We start from the raw sequence: 25,591 nt of genomic DNA, 5'->3' as shown, positions 1-25,591 counted from the left end.
TCTCTAGTAGCCCACTCCAATATTCACTGGTAACCCCTCTGCCTTGTACTCTATAGTAGTCCATTCCCAGTATTCACTGGTAGCCATTTACCTTGTATTCTCTAGTAGCCCACTCCAAAATTCACTGGTAGCCCCTCTACCTTGTATTCTCTAGTCACACTCCAATATTCGCTGGTAGCCCCTTTACCTTGTATTCTCTAGTAGCCCACTCCAATATTCACTGGTAACCCCTCTACCTTGTATTCTCTAGTAGCCCACTCCAATATTCACTGGTAACCCCTCTACCTTGCATTCTCTAGTCCCACTCCAATATTCACTGGTAGCCCCTCTACGTTGTATTCTCTAGTAGCCCACTCCAAAATTCACTGGTAGCCCCTCTACCTTGTATTCTCAAGTAGCCCATTCCCAGTATTCACTGGTAGCCCTCTTCCTTGTATTATCTGGTAGCCCATTCCAATATTCACTGGTAGCCTGTCTACCTTGCATTCTCTAGTCCCACTCCAATATTCATTGGCAATCCCTCTACCTTGTATTCTCTAACAGCCCATTCCCAGTATTCACTGGTAGCCCTTTACCTTGTATTCTCTAGTAGCCCACTCCAACATTCACTGGTAGTCTTCTACCTTGTATTCTCTAGTAGCCCATTCCCATTATTCACTAGTAGCCCTAGACATGTACCTTGTATTCTTTAGTAGCCCACTCCAGTATTCACTGGTAGCCCCTCCACCTTGTATTCTTCAGTAGCCCACTCCAATATTCACTGGTAACCCCTCTACCTTGTACTCTCTAGTAGCCCATTCCCAGTATTCACTGGTAGCCCTCAACCTTGTATTCTCTAGTAGTCCACTCCAATATTCACTGGTAGCCCCTCCACCTTGTATTCTCTAGACCCACTCCAATATTCACTGGTAGCCCCTCTACCTTGTATTCTCTATTAGCCGACTCCAATATTCACTGGTAACCCCTCTACCTTATATTTTCTAGTACTCCATTCCCAGTATTCACTGGTAGCCCTCTACCTTTTATTTCTAGTAGCCCTCTACTGATGTGCATTTGGTATATGTAACTAAATGAGATAATTTAACTTTCAGATGTAAAATTACACTCATTTAATATTGCAGTTAGGAGACAACGAAACCTGTTTTTATCTGTTCACCAGATAATTGCTTGTATGCAGCATTTAAGTGGAGACAAATAATAGCCTGAAGGTTTTTAAATCAAGAAAGTTTCCTCAGTACATTTTGCTTCAGGTAATATAATGAAAATGCATGAATTTAATAGGAGACCAACTTAGGGTGGAGTTATGTAGAACTGTCAATCAAATTGTTATTGTGTGTGCTGCATTGATTGCAAGTTAGCACTTTGTAATAAAAATATATTTCATTTTCGGTGGAGAAAGATGATATAAATTATTCCATTTTTGAGGTATTGCATTTCTTCATCGTATTTTGGGCCTTAACATTTTATTTTTGGGATCAGTATGATAACCTTAGATTAAGTGCTGCACAAAAATATCCCAGGGAAATGAGCAATCATTTGATTGCATATTAACAAAGGTGTATTTGTGTTTAAGCTACCAAAATAGAATTAATGCGGACATTGGGGTTTTATTCATTGTTTTCTAACCGATAAAGATCAGCTTCCCCATTTAAAAATGATATATCGTGCAATGATTGCTGTCGAGTAAACATATTACTTCATCACCAATAAAGTTAATCTTTATATTGATGAATTTTAAATCTGTTCCAATTATTTAAATTTATCTGTCTCAAGTTTCAAATACAAAGATGTACTTAAAGCAGGTATTGATCTATTTAAGTCAATATTTTAACAATATTAATAGTGTCTGAGTGTGATAAGACTTTTTGTGGCAAAACAAATAAAATAGTTATAGTAAATTTTGACTTGATAATCTCTCTTTGATAATAACGGAAATTAGGAATTAAGTTCAAATTTTATTGGTCATCAATATTTGCACATTAACAGGTGTAACAGGGAAAATGTACAATCCAATCAAGGCAGAAAAAAAGTTTGTAGGGCAGAGTACTGCAGTTGTTAGGACTGTTGAAAATGATCAAATGGTTCGTTGTTTGTTGTGAAGACTATGTACTCACCATGGAAACAAGAATAATAATTATGTGTCACGTTTCATTTTTAAAACTCAGACATTTGTAAAATTCACCATTTGGTGTAAACTAATGACCCCTCAGAAAATGGACAACTTTGCCTCATCATTTGCATTTTTGCTTCTTAATGACCAGTATTTGAAATAATTCTCAGTGAATTCATACATTAACTGTGAAAAGTTATAAAGATTTGACTCTGTACAAAATGTTTTGTCAGTTTTCTTTTTTTGCCCTACAGTGCATTCTAACATATAAATCGGATCCAGCTGCAAACGTTATAGACCCTGATCTGCCATTGCAAGATGTGCCAGCATATCTTAGTCCATGCAGTTTGTTGGGAGTAATGGTTACAACAAACAACATTATGTGACAGCAGATCAGGGTCTGTGTTGTTTGCAGTTGGATGTGACTTGCCAGTGAGTACAGACAGTACAGGGTTGGACAAGGGCAACATATGGAATGATTCACATCTATCTGGAAACTGGTCAGTGGGTGCTGGAATCTCTGTTGTGCAGTAGTTGATTGGCAGATACCAACCTAGGTCATTGGGTCAGTTGGAGTCAAGGGGCACAGTTTGTGACATTTCTTAGGTGCATGAAATTTATATAACCCATGTCATTGCATTACATAATTTTTGGGACTTTTGAACTTCTGTAATAGATACATAGTTTAAAATGCGGAGTGGAGTTGTGGGGTATTAATCCAGATGAAATTATAGTAATTCTTTGTTGTGATTTGCATGTGTTTATTTTCAGAGTTATCACACTTGTAACCATTTTGTTATGGTACTAAGATTTGGGTATTGTAGTACATGAATATTCATGGATAAAAAGGTGTCACAACTAATATCATCACCTTGAAATCCACACTTGACTGACAGTTCTCATCTGATTATCTACAACATAAACATAAATGATGTCCTGTCAGATAAACATAAATGATGTTCTGTCAGATTATCTGTAAGATAAATGATATGGGGCCATCCATCTAGTACCCACACACAAATCTGGCAAAGCTTGACCCATCTCCCTGTACACGTGTATCATTTTTTTACACCCCCCACCTGCATACCTATGCTTGATCCCCCCCCCCCCAAACAAATTGTATAGAATGGCCTATATTTAATCCACACAGAAAGAAACGATCAACGATTAATGATATTAACATGTTGTAAAAAACATAGTCCACCGACATTGAATGTCTGGCTACATCAAAGAAATAAGCTGCATAACTTCAAAAAGTTTGTCTAGTGTCTGCCAAAATTCAAATGCCAACTGAACCCAGTTGAACAGGTTACGTATTAGACAAATTATTATCGAGGTTTCAGAGTCCCCCTCCCCCCGTTTCCTGTGCATACGTACATTATCAGTAGTCCCCCCCCATGCAAACATATGCATTTGGGTTAACTCCCCCTTCCCCTCCATGCATAGCTACTAAATGGACAGCCCCTATCCATATCTACTGTGAACTGTAGCAGCTTTACAAATGCTGATTTTGTAATATGGTATTCATTCTCAACCTGTGATGAACAAATCAAATACAGCTGTATGTTAGAAAGTGGCATATGTGTAACAGCTAGAATTTTGTCCTGTCAAAAGTAACAAATTGTCCTGGCCACAAGTGCAGATAACCTAAACACTTTCTTACTTCATTTTTACATGTACAATCAAAGAATGTAATGTAATAAAATATTTTTAAGTATTGCAGTGATGTGGAGTAAAAATAATTACCTTGTGTAGAATTTGCTTTTTTAGTCTTCTGGCATCAGTCTTCTGGAAACAAATTGATGAAAAACATACAGATTTACATATGTTTATATCTTGTTACTACAAATACACTGAAAATCCAAAAGGATTCTGGAGGAGAACAGTGTTTAGATTAACAGCCATGTGTAATTTATTTGACAGTGTGGTGATAAGAGAGAGAGCTTGAATCAGCTTGCTCAGTTTGAGTCCACCACACTGCCTTGGTCACAAGAAATGTCATGAAAGTTGATATTACCTATTTCCTCCCATGTAAATAGTAGATCTAATCAGTGTTTCTGGGGTTGGTATTTTCAAATGTTGGTCAAGCCAACTGTCCTAGATAAAGCCAAAAAAGATTTGCTTTGATCTTCAAGCTACAGAATATTCAGTTATTCAATTAGTTTCCCAGTGTGAACTTCCTTTTAGGGACTGGCCATGTCATTGGGGGGGGGGGGAAGGGTCAAGTTGCCTAAGATTTTCATTAAAGCCAGAATTTTGTTTTTCCTTTTACTTTCACATAATTTCTTTTTTTCCTCTAATGGATAAAAAAAATTGACAAATAAGAGCAAGAATAGTTTTGAAATCTATTTGGGGATAGGAACTTTTATGAGGAAAAAAGATTCCAATCCAGAAAATTAGATGTTTGGTCCCTTAAACGATGTGACAAGAAGGAACATGCCTTAATGGTGTTTTTTTTCTTTCTAAAACAAGATTGCAAAATGCATACTCATATACATAACAACACATGTTAATACCAATATACAAATAACTGCTTCCTAGGGGCCCAGAGCGGCCGAGTGGTCTAAAGCGCTCGTCGTTATGGATCACTGCCATCTCACCTCTGTCTGCGTGGGTTCGAGTCTCTGATTCAGCTAATGTGGGTATGTGAGAAAGCTTGCCAGTAGCTTCTCGTGGGTCAGTAGTTTTTTCCGGGGTTTTCCCGGGTTCTTCCTCCACCATTAATACTAGCCACCATGTATAGCCTATCATGTGCTGAAAAATGGTGTTAAACCCTACAACAACTACAACTGCATAACTGCTTCCACATACTTGATCCAGAATACAGACCCCAAACTCCAGATGCCACTCTAGTCTCCACATCAGAAGTCCACTCTATAACTGCATAGTGCCTAAAAGCATCCATTACTTCACTTCATGTTGATGGCAGATTAATTTAAAATTTTCAATGTATTTGGAAATAAACTATCACTTATTTGTATGGCATCTAGAAGTTGTACGAGTGTACATGCATGCTGAAAATGTGTATTGACAAGAGCAACAAAGCAACCAGCTTTCCCATGAGAATGGACCTATTCCCAGCTTTCCCATGAAAATGTCTTCAGAGTCTGTATTTCCTATGGAGACCTGTATCTTCCCACTTTGACCAGAGATAAAGCAAACCATATTTCCTAAATTGTGATACCAGTATCTTTTTTTCATTTTGATGGAAAAATGTACAGGAAACTTCAGGCTCAAATTTCAGTCTTTACTGCAAGTAACTGCTATGGGAAAAGAAAATAAGTGACCTCAATGTGATATTAAAAATTTCTCCTTCAGCACTTGGGGAAAATTTGGTGATTGATGGGCCTCCTGGTGTGAGGGAATTAAACAAAGAGATAAGAGATATCAGATAGTTTTCAACAAGTTCTATTTTTACAGAAATACAAAACAAGAATTCTGACATTGATAATTTGTTGGTTGACTTCAAATTTTGTATAAAATTATATTGAATACCATAGCTCTCTGGTAGACCCATTCACAGCTTTTACAAAATTTTAACAAAATTTTGATCAAAGGCCAAGAATAGTTTTCTCATTTTCCAGTCAACCCTACATTTGCCTGCTGCCCCCCCCCCCAAAAAAAACAAAAGATTTCTGGATTTTCTGAATTTTGTGACCTGTTTGGATTTTACTTTTTGTTCAGTATTAGATCATGGTCATTAAGATGCTTACTTAACAAAGACTTTTTGAAAGCATGACTCAGCAATGGTTACCTTTGTATGATATTCACTAATTGTGGTCAGCTGTCATGTAACATAATCCATACAAGGCCATTTCTCAAAGGAAAAAAATTAGGTCATACAACCTTTGGTTGACTTTAACTAAATGGAGGGAAATTATTTTGGCCATGATGAGGGCGATTGGTGATGGAGTTGGATGCAGGTTCTTTGCGTGTTCTCCATTACAGCACCCCCCTATTATGGTACAAAATTCCTGTGAAAAAATCATTAAAAAAGAGAAAGTTTTATTCTGATCAAATGAACAACTTTTTTTAGCATGAAACCACGAACAATCATATTTAGGCCTAAGAAAGCCTTCTCCACTAATAAATTTGCACATGATTTTATGACACAGAAGGTGAGAGAATATAATGGGAGAAATACTTTACTTGTGCTGTACAATCAGTCCTTTCTACACAAAAATGGCCATTCAAGACAGGTGGTACCTCAGAAGGTGGTATTATTATAAAATATGTTGGCACTTGTGATTGCAAAAACTTGCCAAAAAGCAATTACAATTTTCAGAGGAATTAATTCCAATAAAAAATGATGTATTTGGTGATGGAAAATGTAGGGCTTGTGCTGTTCGCAACAGATGTGTGCCCTGAAGTTACTGACATCTGCTTGCATGATTTATTTAGTTTATAAATGGTGTAAGGAACTACTTAACAGTGAACAATGCAGAAATACATAATTTAGCAATTAAAAAATATATTAGTTGGAAGAGAAATATTTCAGTGAAAGATGGATTTTATGAAGAAAATACCAGCTGTTAATGGATAATAATTGAAGTTGAATATGAGCCATTGATTGATCAGCCCAGTTATAGTACACCATATAATTGCCCATCATTATTTGTCAGGGATAGATTTTGGTGACTACTTGGTACACCATATAATTGCCCCTGTCATTATTTGTCAGGGATAGATTTTGGTGACTACATGGTACACCATATAATTGCCCTTGTCATTATTTGTCAGGGATAGATTTTGGTGACTACTTGGTACACCATACAATTGCCCTTGTCATTATTTGTCAAGGATAGATTTTGGTGACTACATGGTACACCATATAATTGCCCTTGTCATTATTTGTCAGGGATAGATTTTGGTGACTACTTGGTACACCATACAATTGCCCTTGTCATTATTTGTCAGGGATAGATTTTGGTGACTACTTGGTACACCATGTAATTGCCTGTCATTATTTGTCAGGGATAGATTTTGGTGACTACATGGTACACCATATAATTGCCCTTGTCATTATTTGTCAGGGATAGATTTTGGTGACTACTTGGTACACCATACAATTGCCCTTGTCATTATTTGTCAGGGATAGATTTTGGTGACTACTTGGTACACCATATAATTGCCTGTCATTATTTGTCAGGGATATATTTTGGTGACTACTTGGTAAACCATATAATTGCCTGTCATTATTTGTCAGGGATATATTTTGGTGACTACTTGGTAAACCATATAATTGCCCCTGTCATTATTTGTCAGGGATAGATTTTGGTGACTACTTGAGAAATTATTTTGCTAACCTGGTGTAACCATTATCAATCAATGTGATTCTTGTCTCTGATGAGATGTGATGTCACTAAAACAAGTTTTAAAAAAAAAAATTTATTTGATTACCAAGCCATAAACCAAGTGAACATATGATATGTTTCTTTTGTCCATCGTGTATCATCTGTTGTCCATCCGCTCATCAACACTTGCTTGTGAATGCGTTAAGAGGCTTAATTTTTTTATCTGATTTTGATCACGTGTGTGTGTGTGTGTGTATATATGTATATATATATATATATATATATATATATATATATATATATTCCACAAAAGAAGATAAATGACACAAACATTAATTGGCAGTGTAGCAAACATAGACCTAGATTAACTGTTGTACAATGCACTGGCAGATCAGGGTATAAGTTATTTGTTCTCCTGCTTACTCCTTACAGACTGGATAGACCCAAATCTGCCATTGCATTATGTGGCAGTAGATATGGGTCTGTGCACTAGGATTGGACTTGTAAGCAAGTACATTTACATATGGAAAATAATGGTTTTTTTAAAAATAGTTTTTGAATACACGTTTTTGTCTTTAATTTCTAATGTTTGAGATCTGAAAGGATTAATTTTCCATTGTCTAAAACACAAATTTAAAGCTCCTAAAAAAAAGGAAAGACTTTCGTCCTTTTGAAATCTAGTTTTTCACCTTACAAAAATTTCTCTGATCCTCCATTTAAAAATTTCCTCGGGTAAAAAGCATTTCTTTGTAAAGTTATGTTAAAAACACTTGACAAAAATGAGAAACATTTGTTGCTTTTTTAATGGCAATTTCTTCATCAGTTGTGACAGCCTCACATTCAAGGCCCATTTAACTCCCATTAGTGATCAATAAAATACTGAATATGGCTTCTGTGTCTATTTGTAAAATTCCAAGGTATAAATCAGCTTAATTGCAATTCTAATGGTTCAGGTATTATATGGGCATCAGTCAGGTCCCTCCATTACACAATTCATGTGTAAAATAAATGAACCGTCTGCATTTTATTGGTTTCTACAAATGCAAATTGCAATCAAGTACAAGGTGTTGCACATTTGTACATGTATCTTTAAAAGAATAAATTAACAAAAATGCTGTGACAAAAAAAAGAGCTAAAATGCCCTAAATTTATTGCTTATTCCTGGGCACTAGATTTAGTGTACAGTCACAACTGTACATAGTGGACACCCTGGAGATGTTCAAATAAACCCATTGAGGCAGTTAAGAGGAGAAAGAATGATGGGAAACTGAATCATGATAAAGAATGTGGAGTACATAAAATAGGCCAAATATTTGGAATTGTTTCTAAGCTATTCACAGGATTACCAAAATATTTGTTTTACTGATTTTGCAAAATCAAACAAAAGCCAATTTGGTCTCTAAAGGAAATAATGACTGAAAACACTTGTTAAATTTTATGATAGTGACCATGATAAATCTTCACTGCTCCAATGGATTAGTGACAGCTGGGTTTTAGCGAGTTATTGGCAAAATCTCTAACCTCAGGATAGTGGATTAGCATGAATTTCAAGCCATTTAAATCCTGTCTTTGTATTTTATTTGTCAAAAATACACTGTTGTTGAAAAAACTCTGAACTCTTTGTTTTTTGGAGCTCATCACATTGTCATTCAGTGTATAAAAACAATACAAATTTAGTTGTAGAGAATTATCCGTTACAGGTAAAGAATATGAACATGGTCAGTGAATAAATCTTGTAAAATTTTGTATATTCTTTATGCTGACAATGTTCCATTTTAAATGAATAAATTTACATGCTGTAACTGTATAATCCCTAGATTCTAAGAAAGGGGTGGGGGAGGTGCATGTGTATATGTGACTTCAGCCCACTCAATCTAAAACAAGTAGAGTAACTTCCACATTTTTTATTCTTAGAGTCACACCTGTAACAATTTTAGCAAAAAATAAAATATGGCCTGCCACATATGCTTGTATATATGTTGGGTCCTGCTGCAAACAACATGAGCCCAGATTTGCAAGCACATAATGCACCAGCAGATCTTTGTTGTTTGTCGCTAACTTCTCATAAAATGCATGGACCCCAATCTGCTGGCACAATATGCAGTGGCATATCATGGTCTGTGTTGTTTGTTTTACTGCTTGGTCATAACAAACTGCACAGACTAGGAACTGCTGTCATTATTTGTTGGGTCTATACAGTTTGTACTTCTGGCTTATAAGTCTGTATATACTAGGGATGAAATGATACACCTGTGCCACGTATTGATATCGTTCACATTCTGCGATACAATACAATATTGATACATATCAACCTAATGTTCTTTCCATCTTTAGAAGGTCTGTGAATGGTAGGTGGTTCAGTTTTATGTATGTTGTATTGTCAGTATGCAGATTACAGACTGAGAATTGGCACTTTCAGTAATGATTAAATGTCTCAACATAAATAGAGTCATTCCAAATTTTAAGAAGTGAAGAAAGTATCATTTATTTCACAAAGTTTGAAAATTGAAATTCATGAAAAGAAATTAATTCATGTTACACTCAGAAAGTTGGCTTTGAACTTTGACAGAAAGTGGTGAGGCACAGTAACTCACTTGGTAATGTCAAACTAACAATTCATGGTTTGCTGGTTTGATTCCCATCCATGCCAACCTGAGTACGCTGCCTTAGTTTGTTATTGGGAAGGACACCTAGATCCTATTTCCTCAGCATTTTATAGCTAATCTTGTGTTAAAAGTGTCATTATAACCAACGAGAGTACTTTTTGGTAAAGTCAAAAGGAAGCAGAGCAATCCGACCACATTGTTATATGACTCACCCACATAGAGATGCATCTGATGGATGAAGCAGTTGCTGGAATTGACATCTTTTATTTGTAATGGCCAAACAAGGATTTCGAAGCAGGTTATGTCAATAATGAAAATTAAACTTTCATAGCAGGTGACTTATTAGATATTTAGCCTTTCTCACAAAATGTTTTTGTCATTTTTATATATCAGTATTGACAGTTCTTCAGAATGTGTATAATTTAGGTAATCCCTGAAAATTATAAATTGTCCACTTATATCATTACTGTATTTACTAGTAAGGATGCCTTGTTACAAACACTTGAGCCACCATGCTGTATTTACTACTAAGGATGCCCTGTTACAAACACTGTAGACACCATACTGTATTTACTAGTAAGGATGCCTTGTTACAAACACTTGAGACACCATACTGTATTTACTAGTAAGGATGCCTTGTTACAAACACTTGAGACACCATACTGTATTTACTACTAAGGATGCCCTGTTACAAACACTGTAGACACCATACTGTATTTACTAGTAAGGATGTCTTGTTACAAACACTGTAGACACCATACTGTATTTACTAATAAGGATGCCTTGTTACAAACACTTGAGACACCATACTGTATTTACTACTAAGGATGCCCTGTTACAAACACTGTGGGGCCCCGAGTGGTCTAAAGCGCTCTTCATTACGGATCACTGCCATCTCACCTCTGTCTGCGGCGGTTCGAGTCTAAGATTCAGCCAATGTGGGCATGTGAGAAAGCTTGCCAGTAGCTTCTCGTGGGTCGGTGGTTCTTTCCGGGGTTTTCCGGGTTCTTCCTCCACCATTAATACTGGCCGCCATGTATAGCCTATCGTGCTGAAAAATGGCGTTAAACCCCACAACAACAACAACAACAACAAACACTGTAGAGACCATACTGTATTTACTAGCAAGGATGCCCTGTTACAAACACTGTAGACACCATTTACTAGTAAGGATGCATTGTTACAAACACTGTTAACACCATACTGTGTTTACTTGTAAGGATGCCCTGTTACAAACACTGTAGACACCATATGTATTTACTAGTAAGGATGCCTTGTTACAAACACTGCAGACACCATACTGTATTCACTTGAAAGGATGCCTTGTTACAAACACTGTAGACACTGTTCTATATTTACTTTTAAGAATGCATTGTTACAAACACTTGAGACACCATATGTATTTACTAGTAAGGATGCCTTGTTGCAAACACTGTAGAGGCCATACTATATTTATTAGTAAGGATGCCTTGTTACAAACACTGTAGAGACCATACTGTATTTACTAGTAAGGATGCCCTGTTACAAACACTATAGACACCATACTGTATTTACTACTAAGGATGCCCTTTTACAAACACTGTAGAGACCATACTGTATTTACTAGTAAGGATGCCCTGTTACAAACACTGTAGACACCATTTACTAGCAAGGATGCATTGTTACAAACACTGTTAACACCATACTGTGTTTACTTGTAAGGATGCCCTGTTACAAACACTGTAGACACCATACTGTATTTACTGGTAAGGATGCCCTGTTACAAACACTGTAGACACCTTACTGTCTTTACTAGTAAGGATGCCCTGTTACAAACACTGTAGACACCATATGTATTTACTAGTAAGGATGCTTTGTTACAAACACTGTAGACACCATACTGTATTCACTTGAAAGGATGCATTGTTACAAACACTGTAGACACTGTACTATATTTACTTGTTAGGATGCATTGTTACAAACACTTGAGACACCATATGTATTTACTAGTAAGGATGCCTTGTTGCAAACACTGTAGAGGCCATACTATATTTATTAGTAAGGATGCCTTGTTACAAACACTGTAGAGACCATACTGTATTTACTTGTAAGGATGCTCTGTTACAAACACTGCAGACACCATATTGTATTTACTAGTAAGGATGCCCAGTTACAAACACTGTAGAGACCATACTCTATTTACTAGTAAGGATGCCTTGTTACAAACACTGTAGAGACCATACTCTATTTACTAGTAAGGAAGCCCTGTTACAAACACTGTAGATACCATACTGTATTTACTAGTAACGATGCCTTGTTACAAACACTAGAGACCAACGGTGACCATGATTTGTGAGATAATTATGGGATGGTAGATCTGGGTATGTGTTGTTCACACAGGTAAATATGGCATTAGAAAAATCTGTACTGTTAACAATAAATATGACATTTGAAATTTGTGCATGCTTTTTTTTTTAATCATTGTTGGTGTATAACCAAATGATTCAAACAAGATTCAGCTGTCCCAGTATTCATAAAAATGTCTGAGTGAGAAATCCAAAGATCATATTGAAAGATTGGAAATTTGACTTGCTGTAACTTTATTTCAAATGAAGTCAGAATCATAGAATTTTCAGGATTTTTTTATATTTGACTTTCCTGCAGGCATGCAAATTTCAGTACTATAGATGACTTGCCTGATGGCATGCAAGTTTCAGTAATATAGATGACTTGCCTGATGGCATGCAAATTTTAGTACTATAGACGACTTGCCTGATGGCATGCAGATTTTAGTACTATAGATGACTTGCCTGATGGCATGCAAATTTTAGTACTATAGATGACTTGCCTGATGGCATGCAGATTTTAGTACTATAGATGATTTGCCTGATGGCATGCAGATTTTAGTACTATATTAGCTTTAGCAAAGATGCCTCTATGACCCACATTGCTAAAAATACTTTTAAGGATGAGAGAACTACCAGTATCATTGATCTTTGTCAAGTCTGCAGTGGTGGAAACTTGACATCAATCTCACCTTGACATCCATGTGTGTCTGTCCTCACATTCATGTGCCCACATGTCTATACCCAAGGTTAACCTTAATATTAATTTTTTTTATGTGGTACAGTTTGCCAAGAGCCATATCAGATATCAATCTTACAACAATAATGTATTAAAAGCTTGAGATGGGGTGGGGTAATGAGAAATTGGGGCATGAAATGCAGGCTGTAGCCAGCTTTTGTTGTTTTTGTCCCCCCCCTCCATTCCTAATCCTACCTGATAAAATATCTTTTAATTTTATTCAGCTTAAAAAAGCTATCCACTGCTTCTGTGACATTCAATGGAACTTCATAAATGTAATGTGTTTTGTACTGGGTTTTGTTTTTAGCTCCAGTGCAGATTTAATTTTTCTGCTTTGGTGGGCTTGAAAATATTGTCACTCCACTACATGATTCACATGAGAAAGTACACAAACCTTGTGGATTTTAATGGCTTATGTTATGCAGTACCAGAGCCGGTTGTAACATGTTACACATTTCTGCAGAAAATGGATCAATGGACCATTTTGTGATTGCAAAATTAGTTCACAATAGGGAAAATACATTTTACATATTTATTTGGAAAGGAAAAAGAAATATGACCACATCACATGACTCACCAAGGGATTGGTATGATTGATGCAGTCATTACATGTATTAATTTTCACATTAGACTAGCATTACATTGGTTTATTAATGGCCAAATGAGGCTGAATACGACCACAGTTAGAGTACCTAATTATTTGGTAACTGCATTGTTAATGAAAGGCTGAATTTTTAGAGCAGGCTCACATTTCTCATTATAAATTATACATAGAAAAAAGTAGCCAAACATTTTGCCATGATTGCTTTCCTTTCAAGCTGAATAAAGTTTGTTGTTTTTAAATTATTCAGCAGTTTTCGATCATTCATGCATGAAGGAGTGAGATACCTAATCGATAGTTGCAGATTGTTTCAGGATCCTGGACTTATTTCATGCATGTGTGTGCATATGATATTAGGGTTGCCTTATTTGAACATTCAAAAAAAGAGGACACTATACAAGAATGGGTGTATCTGTATCACTCTCTGTATAGAGAGTTATGGACTGAAAAGGAGGACATATGGCAACCCTAATGATATAATAGACTCCGAAGATTTCATTTCCATTATTTGATAACTACATCAAAGAATGGAACAAGTACACAGTCAATGCAACACACTGGCAGAGAAGCTGTCCAAAGATAACAGACCACCTTATGTTTGGATTAAAACACAAATGATCCTTTTTACAGCAGACCTGCTAGCCCAGAACCTTTGGCCCTGTGCAATGAGTAAACCATTTCCATCCTTTACATCAGTAGTCATCATCGCCACAGCAGTGTAATGAGTAAACCAATTCCATCCTTTACATCGGTAGTCATCATCACCACAGCAGTGTAATAAGTAAACCAATTCCATCCTTTACATCGGTAGTCTTCATCACCACAGCAGTGTAATGAGTAAACCAATTCCATCCTTTACATCAGTAGTCATCATCACCACAGCAGTGTAATGAGTAAACCAATTCCATCCTTTACATCAGTAGTCATCATCACCACAGCAGTGTAATGAGTAAACCAATTCCATCCTTTACATCAGTAGTCATCATCGCCACAGCAGTGTAATGAGTAAACAATTCCATCCTTTACATCAGTAGTCATCATCACCACAGCAGTGTAATGAGTAAACAATTCCATCCTTTACATCAGTACTCATCATCACCACAGCAGTGTAATGAGTAAACCAATTCCATCCTTTACATCAGTAGTCATCATCGCCACAGCAGTGTAATGAGTAAACCAATTCCATCCTTTACATCGGTAGAGATCATCGCCACAGCAGTGTAATAAGTAAACCAATTCCATCCTTTACATCAGTAGTCGTCATCACCACATCAGTGTAATGAGTAAACCAATTCCATCCTTTACATCAGTAGTCATCATCGCCACAGCAGTGTAATGAGTAAACAGTTCCATCCTTTACATCGATAGTGATCATCACCACAGCAGTGTAATGAGTAAACCAAATTCATCCTTTACATCAGTAGTCATCATCACCACAGCAGTGTAATGAGTAAACAATTCCATCCTTTACATCGGTAGTGATCATCATCACAGCAGTGTAATGAGTAAACCAATTCCATCCTTTACATCAGTAGTCATCATCGCCACAGCAGTGTAATGAGTAAACCAAATTCATCCTTTACATCAGTAGTCATCATCGCCACAGCAGTGTAATGAGTAAACAATTCCATCCTTTACATCGGTAGTGATCATCACCACAGCAGTGTAATGAGTACACCAATTCCATCCTTTACATCAGTAGTCATCATCGCCACAGCAGTGTAATGAGTAAACCAATTCCATCCTTTACATCAGTAGTCATCATCGCCACAGCAGTGTAATGAGTAAACCAATTCCATCCTTTACATCAGTAGTCATCATCGCCACAGCAGTGTAATGAGTAAACCAATTCCATCCTTTACATCGATAGTGATCATCGCCACAGCAGTGTAATGAGTAAACCAATTCCATCCTTTACATCAGTAGTCGTCATCACCACATCAGTGTAATGAGTAAACCAATTCCATCCTTTACATCAGTAGTCATCATCGCCACAGCAGTGTAATGAGTAAACAATTCCATCCTTTACATCGATAGTGATCATCACCACAGCAGTGTAATGAGTAAACCAAATTCATCCTTTACATCAGTAGTCATCATCGCCACAGCAGTGTAATGAGTAAACAATTCCATCCTTTACATCGGTAGTGATCATCACCACAGCAGTGTAATGAGTAAACCAATTCCATCCTTTACATCAGTAGTCATCATCGCCACAGCAGTGTAATGAGTAAACCAATTCCATCCTTTACATCAGTAGTCATCACTGCCACAGCAGTGTAATGAGTAAACAATTCCATCCTTTACATCGGTAGTGATCATCACCACAGCAGTGTAATGAGTAAACCAATTCCATCCTTTACATCAGTAGTCATCATCACCACAGCAGTGTAATGAGTAAACCAATTCCATCCTTTACATCAGTAGTCATCATCACCACAGCAGTGTAATGAGTAAACCAATTCCATCCTTTACATCAGTAGTCATCATCACCACAGCAGTGTAATGAGTAAACCAATTCCATCCTTTACATCCGTAATCATCGCCACAGCAGTGTAATGAGTAAACCAATTCCATCCTTTTCATCGGTAGTCATCATCGCCACAGCAGTGTAATGAGTAAACCAATTCCATCCTTTTCATCGGTAGTCATCATCGCCACAGCAGTGTAATGAGTAAACCAATTCCATCCTTTACATCAGTAGTCATCATCGCCACAGCAGTGTAATGAGTAAACCAATTCCATCCTTTACATCAGTAGTCATCATCGCCACAGCAGTTTAATGAGTAAACAATTCCATCCTTTACATCAGTAGTCATCATCACCACAGCAGTGTAATGAGTAAACCAATTCCATCCTTTTCATCAGTAGTCATCATCACCACAGCAGTGTAATGAGTAAACCAATTCCACCCTTTTCATCGGTAGTCATCATCACCACAGCAGTGTAATGAGTAAACCAATTCCACCCTTTACATCAGTAGTCATCATTAACACAGCAGTGTAGTGAGTAAACCAATTCCATCCTTTACATCAGTAGTCATCATCACCACAGCAGTGTAGTGAGTAAACAATTCCATCCTTTACATCAGTAGTCATCATCACCACAGCAGTGTAATGAGTAAACAATTCCATCCTTTACATCAGTAGTCATCATCGCCACAGCAGTGTAATGAGTAAACAATTCCATCCTTTACGTCAGTAGTCATCATCGCCACAGCAGTGTAATGAGTAAACCAATTCCATCCTTTACATCAGTAGTCATCATCGCCACAGCAGTGTAATGAGTAAACCAATTCCATCCTTTACATCAGTAGTCCTCATCGCCACAGCAGTGTAATGAGTAAACCAATTTCATCCTTTACATCAGTAGTCATCATCGCCACAGCAGTGTAATGAGTAAACCAATTCCATCCTTTACATCAGTAGTCATCATCGCCACAGCAGTGTAATGAGTAAACAATTCCATCCTTTGCATCAGTAGTCATCATCGCCACAGCAGTGTAATGAGTAAACCATTCCATCCTTTGCATCAGTACTCATTATCACCACAGCAGTGTAATGAGTAAACCAATTCCATCCTTTACATCAGTAGTCATCATCGCCACAGCAGTGTAATGAGTAAACCAATTCCATCCTTTACATCGGTAGAGATCATCGCCACAGCAGTGTAATGAGTAAACCAATTCCATCCTTTACATCAGTAGTCGTCATCACCACATCAGTGTAATGAGTGAACCAATTCCATCCTTTACATCAGTAGTCATCATCGCCACAGCAGTGTAATGAGTAAACAGTTCCATCCTTTACATCGATAGTGATCATCACCACAGCAGTGTAATGAGTAAACCAAATTCATCCTTTACATCAGTAGTCATCATTGCCACAGCAGTGTAATGAGTAAACCAATTCCATCCTTTACATCAGTAGTCATCACCGCCACAGCAGTGTAATGAGTAAACAATTCCATCCTTTACATCGGTAGTGATCATCACCACAGCAGTGTAATGAGTAAACCAATTCCATCCTTTACATCTGTAGTCATCATCACCACAGCAGTGTAATGAGTTAACCAATTCCATCCTTTACATCAGTAGTCATCATTAACACCGCAGTGTAATGAGTAAGCCAATTCCATCCTTTACATCAGTAGTCATCATCACCACAGCAGTTTAATGAGTAAACAATTCCATCCTTTACGTCAGTAGTCATCATCACCACAGCAGTGTAATGAGTAAACAATTCCATCCTTTACATCAGTAGTCATCATCGCCACAGCAGTGTAATGAGTAAACCAATTCCATCCTTTACATCAGTAGTCATCATCGCCACAGCAGTGTAATGAGTAAACCAATTCCATCCTTTTCATCAGTAGTCATCATCACCACAGCAGTGTAATGAGTAAACCAATTCCATCCTTTACATCGGTAGTCATCATCACCACAGCAGTGTAATGAGTAAACCAATTCCATCCTTTACATCGGTAGTCATCATCACCACAGCAGTGTAATGAGTAAACCAATTCCATCCTTTACATCAGTAGTCATCATCGCCACAGCAGTGTAATGAGTAAACCAATTCCATCCTTTACATCGTTAGTCATCATTACCACAGCAGTGTAATGAGTAAACAATTCCATACTTTACATCAGTAGTCATCATCGCCACAGCAGTGTAATGAGTAAACCAATTCCATCCTTTACATCAGTAGTCATCATCACCACAGCAGTGTAATGAGTAAACAATTCCATCCTTTACATCAGTAGTCATCATCGCCACAGCAGTGTAATGAGTAAACCAATTCCATCCTTTACATCAGTAGTCATCATCGCCACAGCAGTGTAATGAGTAAACCAATTCCATCCTTTACATCAGTAGTCATCATCGCCACAGCAGTGTAATGAGTAAACCAATTCCATCCTTTACATCAGTAGTCATCATCGCCACAGCAGTGTAATGAGTAAACCAATTCCATCCTTTACATCGGTAGTCATCATCGCCACAGCAGTGTAATGAGTAAACCAATTCCACCCTTTACATCAGTAGTCATCATCGCCACAGCAGTGTAATGAGTAAACCAATTCCATCCTTTACATCGGTAGTCATCATCGCCACAGCAGTGTAATGAGTAAACCAATTCCACCCTTTACATCAGTAGTCATCATCAACACAGCAGTGTAATGAGTAAACCAATTCCATCCTTTACATCAGTAGTCATCATCACCACAGCAGTGTAATGAGTAAACAATTCCATCCTTTACATCAGTAGCCATCATCACCACAGCAGTGTAATGAGTAAACAATTCCATCCTTTACATCAGTAGCCATCATCACCACAGCAGTGTAATGAGTAAACAATTCCATCCTTTACATCAGTAGTCATCATCGCCACAGCAGTGTAATGAGTAAACCAATTCCATCCTTTACATCAGTAGTCCTCATCGCCACAGCAGTGTAATGAGTAAACCAATTCCATCCTTTTCATCAGTAGTCATCATCGCCACAGCAGTGTAATGAGTAAACCAATTCCATCCTTTACATCAGTAGTCATCATCACCACAGCAGTGTAATGAGTAAACCAATTCCATCCTTTACATCAGTAGTCATCATTGCCACAGCAGTGTAATGAGTAAACCAATTCCATCCTTTACATCGTTAGTCATCATTACCACAGCAGTGTAATGAGTAAACAATTCCATCCTTTTCATCAGTAGTCATCATCGCCACAGCAGTGTAATGAGTAAACAATTCCATCCTTTACATCAGTAGTCATCATCACCACAGCAGTGTAGTGAGTAAACAATTCCATCCTTTACATCGGTAGTCTTCATCACCACAGCAGTGTAATGAGTAAACCAATTCCATCCTTTACATCAGTAGTCATCATCGCCACAGCAGTGTAATGAGTAAACCAATTCCATCCTTTACATCGATAGTGATCATCACCACGTCAGTGTAGTGAGTAAACCAATTCCATCCTTTACATCAGTAGTCATCACCACAGCAGTGTAATGAGTAAACCAATTCCATCCTTTACGTCAGTAGTCATCATCGCCACAGCAGTGTAATGAGTAAACAATTCCATCCTTTACATCGGTAGTCATCATCACCACAGCAGTGTAGTGAGTAAACCAATTCCATCCTTTTCATCGGTAGTCATCATCGCCACAGCAGTGTAATGAGTAAACCAATTCCATCCTTTACATCAGTAGTCATCATCACCACAGCAGTGTAATGAGTTAACCAATTCCATCCTTTACATCAGTAGTCATCATCACCACAGCAGTGTAATGAGTAAACCAATTCCATCCTTTACATCAGTAGTCATCACCACAGCATCCATTTTACACAAAACCCCTGAATTTGATGACTGTCCTTTAACAGCAAAAAGTATATTGGCTGAGCCTTGTAATACACGACTGATGGTAAAGCAGTGATGTATATTTGCATATTCATAAGAATGGCTATGCAAGATTATTATTATAATCATGTTTGTGTATGAATCTGTGGCAAGTATAGTCAAATTGAATGATAAGAACTTGAAAACTACTCATTATTTAATACATATAACACATAAGTAAATTCAGTCTGTCTGTCTGTCTGTTCAGGTATAAAACTGACTAACTTTAAACAGACTATAGTGTATATGATAGCATGCTGTTATTGTGACATAGGTCTGACTCCTTATAAAATGTAGAATAAATTCAAAAATGTCCAACATATAAAACAATTCTATCACTTTGAACAGATAGCAAGAAAGAATACATTTTCATTTTAACATATCTCTACAGCTAAAGATTGCTGTCCTAAAGTGGATAGCCTTCTGACAAAACTAAATTGTATTGTGTCTATACAGAGAGCATTTTGGGCAATAACTACCCTGTTTGTGGTCAAATTCATGACCTGAGAACACAGACCAATCTGGGTTTCTCACCACTGGAACATTCTACATGTGGCTGTGGGTAAATTGAAATCAATATTTTGAAATAGCAAAAGCTGAAACTTTACATCCCTGAGCAGTGATGTACAAGGCAACAAAACCCTTGTACATTTTCATTCATATCTTATATCAAGGTATTTTAGTACTCTCAGTTTTGTCACAGCAAGTAATTTGTCAATTTGTGCATTGTCAAATGATGATCATAACATTACAGATTTTTCTTTGGTTCATCATGAACTCTGAGATGAGATTCTGCCATTCACTGCATTTAGCTACAAGAAATGGGCCATACATTGTTATATATATATATTTGCATTGTGGAATTAGTTGTTCTAACAAGATTCTGTGTCTGACAAAATTTATGGAAAGATGAGCACCTTCATATATATACCCAGTAAGGCTGGGGTATAAAAAATCATGGAGTATGTCCTTAAAAGTACTGAATCCTTGAGGTCTGTCATTAGTGTACTGAACCATTGAAGCAAGTCATGAGTATTGAACCCTTGGGATGTGTCATTAAGAGTACTGAACCCATGGGATGTGTCGTTAAGAGTACTGAACCCTTGGGATGTGTCATTAAGAGTTCTGAACCCTTGGGATGTGTCATTAAGAGTACTGTACCCATGGAATGTGTCATTAAGAGTACTGAATCTTTGAGGTCTGTCATTAAGAGTACTGAACCATTGAAGCAAGTCATTATGAGTACTGAACCCATTGGATGTGTCATTAAGAGTACTGAACCCATGGGATGTGTCATGAAGAGTACTGAATCCTTGAGGTCTGTCATTAAGAGTACTGAACCATTGAAGCAAGTCATTATGAGTACTGAACCCATTGGATGTGTCATTAAGAGTACTGAACCCTTGGGATGTGTCATTAAGAGTACTGAACCCATTGGATGTGTCATTAAGAGTACTGAACCCGTAGGATGTGTCATTAAGAGTACTGAACCCTTGGGATGTGTCATTAAGAGTACTGAACCCATGGGATGTGTCATTAAGAGTACTGAATCTTTGAGGTCTGTTATTAGAGTACTGAACCATTGAAGCAAGTCATGAGTATTGAACCCTTGGGATGTTCATTAAGAATACTTAACTCATGGGATGTGTCATTAAGAGTACTGAACCCATGGGATGTGTCATTAAGAGTACTGAACCCATGGGATGTGTCGTTAAGAGTACTGAACCCATATGATGTATCATTAAGAGTATTGAACCCTTGGGATGTGTCATTAAGTGTATTGAATCCTTGGGATGTGTTGTTAAGAGTATTGAACTTCAAGATTATGCCATTAAGAGTGATTTGGTTCTAATTTGCTATTGACAATGGTGAGAACTGAAAAATCTGTATGATTTCCGTAAGAAATGTCTCAATGGCAAAGCATGCATAAATCTTTATGGTTGAGTCTCATGAAATATGTACATATCTTGTAATGATCTTATAAGGTAAATATGTGCACGCTAATGATGGACTAAATACACAGTTTTGCTGCAGAAGAACTGTATCATAGATAATATATTCAAAAGTCTATTTTGCTCAGTTTGTGAAAAACTTTCTGCTTGCAGAATCATTGTGATTTTAAAGTACTTGTGGGAGCAGTAGTTGTGCTCATATTTTTCATTTCAGAAGTTAGTATACCTGTCTTTGTTCCTTTCATATTATAGCAGACCTGTTCTTTCTCCTTTCAGTTTTAAAGCAGACCTTCCTTTCTCCTTCCAGATTATTGCAGACCTGTCCTTTCTTCTTTCAGATTATTGCAGATCTGTCCTTTCTCCTTTCAGGTTATAGTAGACCGGTCCTTTCTCTTTTTAATTTGTAGTAGGCTTATTTTTGTTCCTTTCAGTCAATATAAAAACTCTCTTTGATCCTTTCAGTTTATGGCAGACCTCCTTTTGTTCCTTTCAGTTTATAGCATGCCTTTTGTTCCTTTCAGTTTATAGCAGACCTATTTTTGATCCTTCCAGTTTATAGCAGACCTCTGTTCCTTTCATTTTATAGCAGACCTATTTTTGTTTCTTTCAGTTTATAGCAGACCTCTCCTTGTTCCTTTCAGTTTATAGCAGATCTGTCTTTGACCCTTTCATTTTATAGCAGACCTCTTTTTGTTCCTTTCAGTTTATAGCAGACCTGTCTGTTCCTTTCAGTTTATAGCAGAGCTGTTGTTGATCCTTTCAGTTATAGCAGACCTGTCTTTTCTCCTTTAACTTTATATCAGACCTCTTTTTGTTCCTTCCAGTTTATAGCAGTCATGTCCTTATTTCTTTCAGTTTATTGCAGACCTGTCTTTTCTCCTCTCAGTTTTTAGCTGACTTGTCCTTTCTCCTTTCAGTTTATAGCAGACCTTTTTGTTTCTTTCAGTGGATAGCAGACCTTTTTGTTCCTTTCAGCTTATAGCAGACCTCTTTTTGTTATTTTCAGTTTATAGCAGACCATGTTGAGACTAATCTCCTCTTCAAGGATAATAAGGAGTGTCAGGCTCTTATTATGGAAGCCATGAAATACCACCTCCTTCCTGAACGAAGGTCCTCATTCCAAAGTCCCCGCACCAAACCCAGGAAGTCCACAGTAGGAGTCATGTATGCTGTGGGTGGCATGGACTGTACAAAAGGTATTGAGGGTCAGTGGATTGTATAGACTGATTCTTTCTTGATACTATCTATCTATGCAGACACTAACATTTAAGGTATTTCACTCTTAACTAGCAGGAAATACGACTCTGTGCAGGGTAAATCCATTTTTTATTGAAGAAAATTGTCAATTTAATTTATTAAAATCAATGTCTGTCACAATTTTAGTTCAATGCGCTGTTTAACACTTACTTCCTCTTCTGCTAATTAACACATAGATCCCCTTTTAATTTAGTAGTGAGATGTCGTATTACAAAAGGTACAAATATTTTACTTCTTTTCACTTGCTGCTGTTTTGTCAAAAAGACACTAGCAGGTTATCAATATATGGTTTTGCAGTTGACAATAGACCTGCATTGGCTAAGACTGTGCAGACATACATGCAGTCATACAAGCATGGATGCACACATCTGTTTATGTCTAAGTACAGCATGGAGATATGAAACAAAAGCCTGTGAGAGGTGCTGGAACATTGTGATGCATAATAGTAAGGTAATAGGCCTCTGATCTTTCTGAAAGATGTGTACCTTAGGAGTTGGAGTGGTGGTACACTACACCTGGTTGTTGGGAAAATGTGTTTTTGTCCTGTCCCTCCATTCTTACATCCTGAGAAGCTTATTAACAGGTTTGTGTGTGTATATATATATATATATATATATATATATATATATATATATATATATATATATATATATACACATCCACCATTTTGGCAGAGCATATTATGCTTTTCCTTTTTTGTGCATGAGAAGTTCACTTCCACAACCAGTACCTTCTTGAAACTTATGGATAGCTTCCATATGGAGTAAGGAAGAAGCCCATCAATTTGGGATATATATATATATATAAAATGGCCATTTTGGTAGTACACTTTAAAAAAAACCCCCCAAAACACACATTTTGTATGTATTTGCTCATTTGTTTGATGACCTTGTTTTTTTTTAATGAAAGCCTCGTTGGCATGATTTTTGTGTGCATATTTAGATGGCCAGACTATATTTACATGCCATTATAATATTTTTTGGCAATTTGTTTAAAATCTTTGAGTTAAGACATTTTGGTCTGTGTTTCAGGCATACGTGTTTCACAAACACAAAATAAAGTCCTGCATGGATTTGACTTTGAAAAGAAATGGTGAGAGTAGAGAGTCTAGGAGGGATGGGATCAGAATAACTGGAGAGAGATCAGAGTACCTGGCATGAGAGATGGTATCCTCTCCCACTGATACATGAAATCTGTGACCACTGTTGTAAACATTGGCGCTAGGATTCAAAGTCGGTAGAAGCTGTGGTCACACAGTCGGTAGACGCTGTGGTCACACAGTCGGTAGAAGCTGTGGTCACACAGTCGGTAGAAGCTGTGGTCACACAGTTGGTAGAAGCTGTGGTCACACAGTCGGTAGAAGCTGTGGTCACACAGTCGGTAGAAGCTGTGGTCACACAGTTGGTAGAAGCTGTGGTCACACAGTTGGTAGAAGCTGTGGTCACACAGTCGGTAGAAGCTGTGGTCACACAGTCGGTAGAACATTTGACTCATAATACGAGGGTCAAGAATATTCATTACCAAGCCAAGTCAGCCTGGTTTAAATGTTACGGTGTGTCCTGGGGAAAGGCACTTCGCTTCCATTTCCGTTGCATGAGAAAGCCAATAAAGTGTAAAAAGTGCATTTAAAAGACCTACCAACCAACCAACATCAAACGTGGGACCTTCAGAATTTAGATATTATTACATCACTGGTCTGTTCTAGCACTTAGTCTTTCAACACTGATGTATATTTTCTCCTTCTTACTGTTTATACAATCTTGTTATACCTGCTTCACTGTAATCCTGGTATACATGCCTTTACTGTATTATCTGGCTGGTAATATAATGCAGGTATAACTGCCTTTATTGTATTATCTGGCTGTTAATACAATCCAGGTATACCTGCCTTTATTGTATTATCTGGCTGTTTTTACAATCCTGGTATACATGCCTTTATTGTATTATCTGGCTATTAATACAATCCTGGTATACATGCCTTTATTGTATTATCTGGCTGTTAATACAATCCTGGTATACATGCCTTTATTGTATTATCTGGCTGTTAATACAATCCAGGTATAACTGTCTTTATTGTATTATCTGGCTGTTAATACAATCCAGGTATAACTGCCTTTATTGTATTATCTAGCTGTTAATACAGTCCTGATATACCTGCCTTTATTGTATTATCTGGCTGTTAATATAATCAAGGTATAACTGCCTTTATTGTATTATCTGGCTGTTAATACAATCCAGGTATAACTGCCTTTATTATCTGACTGCTAATACAGTCCTGGTATAACTGCCTCTATTGTGTTATCTGGCTGT

At 37.2% G+C, this 25,591-nt stretch overlaps 1 protein-coding gene across 10 annotated transcripts in view; it reads left to right on the top strand.

The window, feature by feature from the left end:
- The window catches only part of LOC149800272 (kelch-like protein 5), a 295,329-nt gene that overhangs the window by 244,509 nt on the left and 25,229 nt on the right, over positions 1 to 25,591 (top strand). For 9 of the 10 annotated variants that reach the window (XM_089959849.1, XM_089959848.1, XM_089959851.1 and 6 more), the window contains one exon: positions 23,031 to 23,229. In XM_089959849.1, the coding sequence (XP_089815975.1) occupies positions 23,031 to 23,229 (199 nt within the window). The remainder of the gene's footprint in view (positions 1 to 23,030; positions 23,230 to 25,591) is intronic. The other variant, XM_089959845.1, reaches the window with a different exon arrangement.

The sequence above is a fragment of the Sinohyriopsis cumingii genome, chromosome 5, assembly GCF_028554795.1.
Source record: "Sinohyriopsis cumingii isolate HCF-2022 chromosome 5, ASM2855479v2, whole genome shotgun sequence".
NCBI classification, from domain to species: Eukaryota; Metazoa; Mollusca; class Bivalvia; order Unionida; family Unionidae; genus Sinohyriopsis; species Sinohyriopsis cumingii.
Note: the sequence above shows the minus strand (reverse complement) of the source record. Positions and strands in the feature narration are given on the sequence as shown.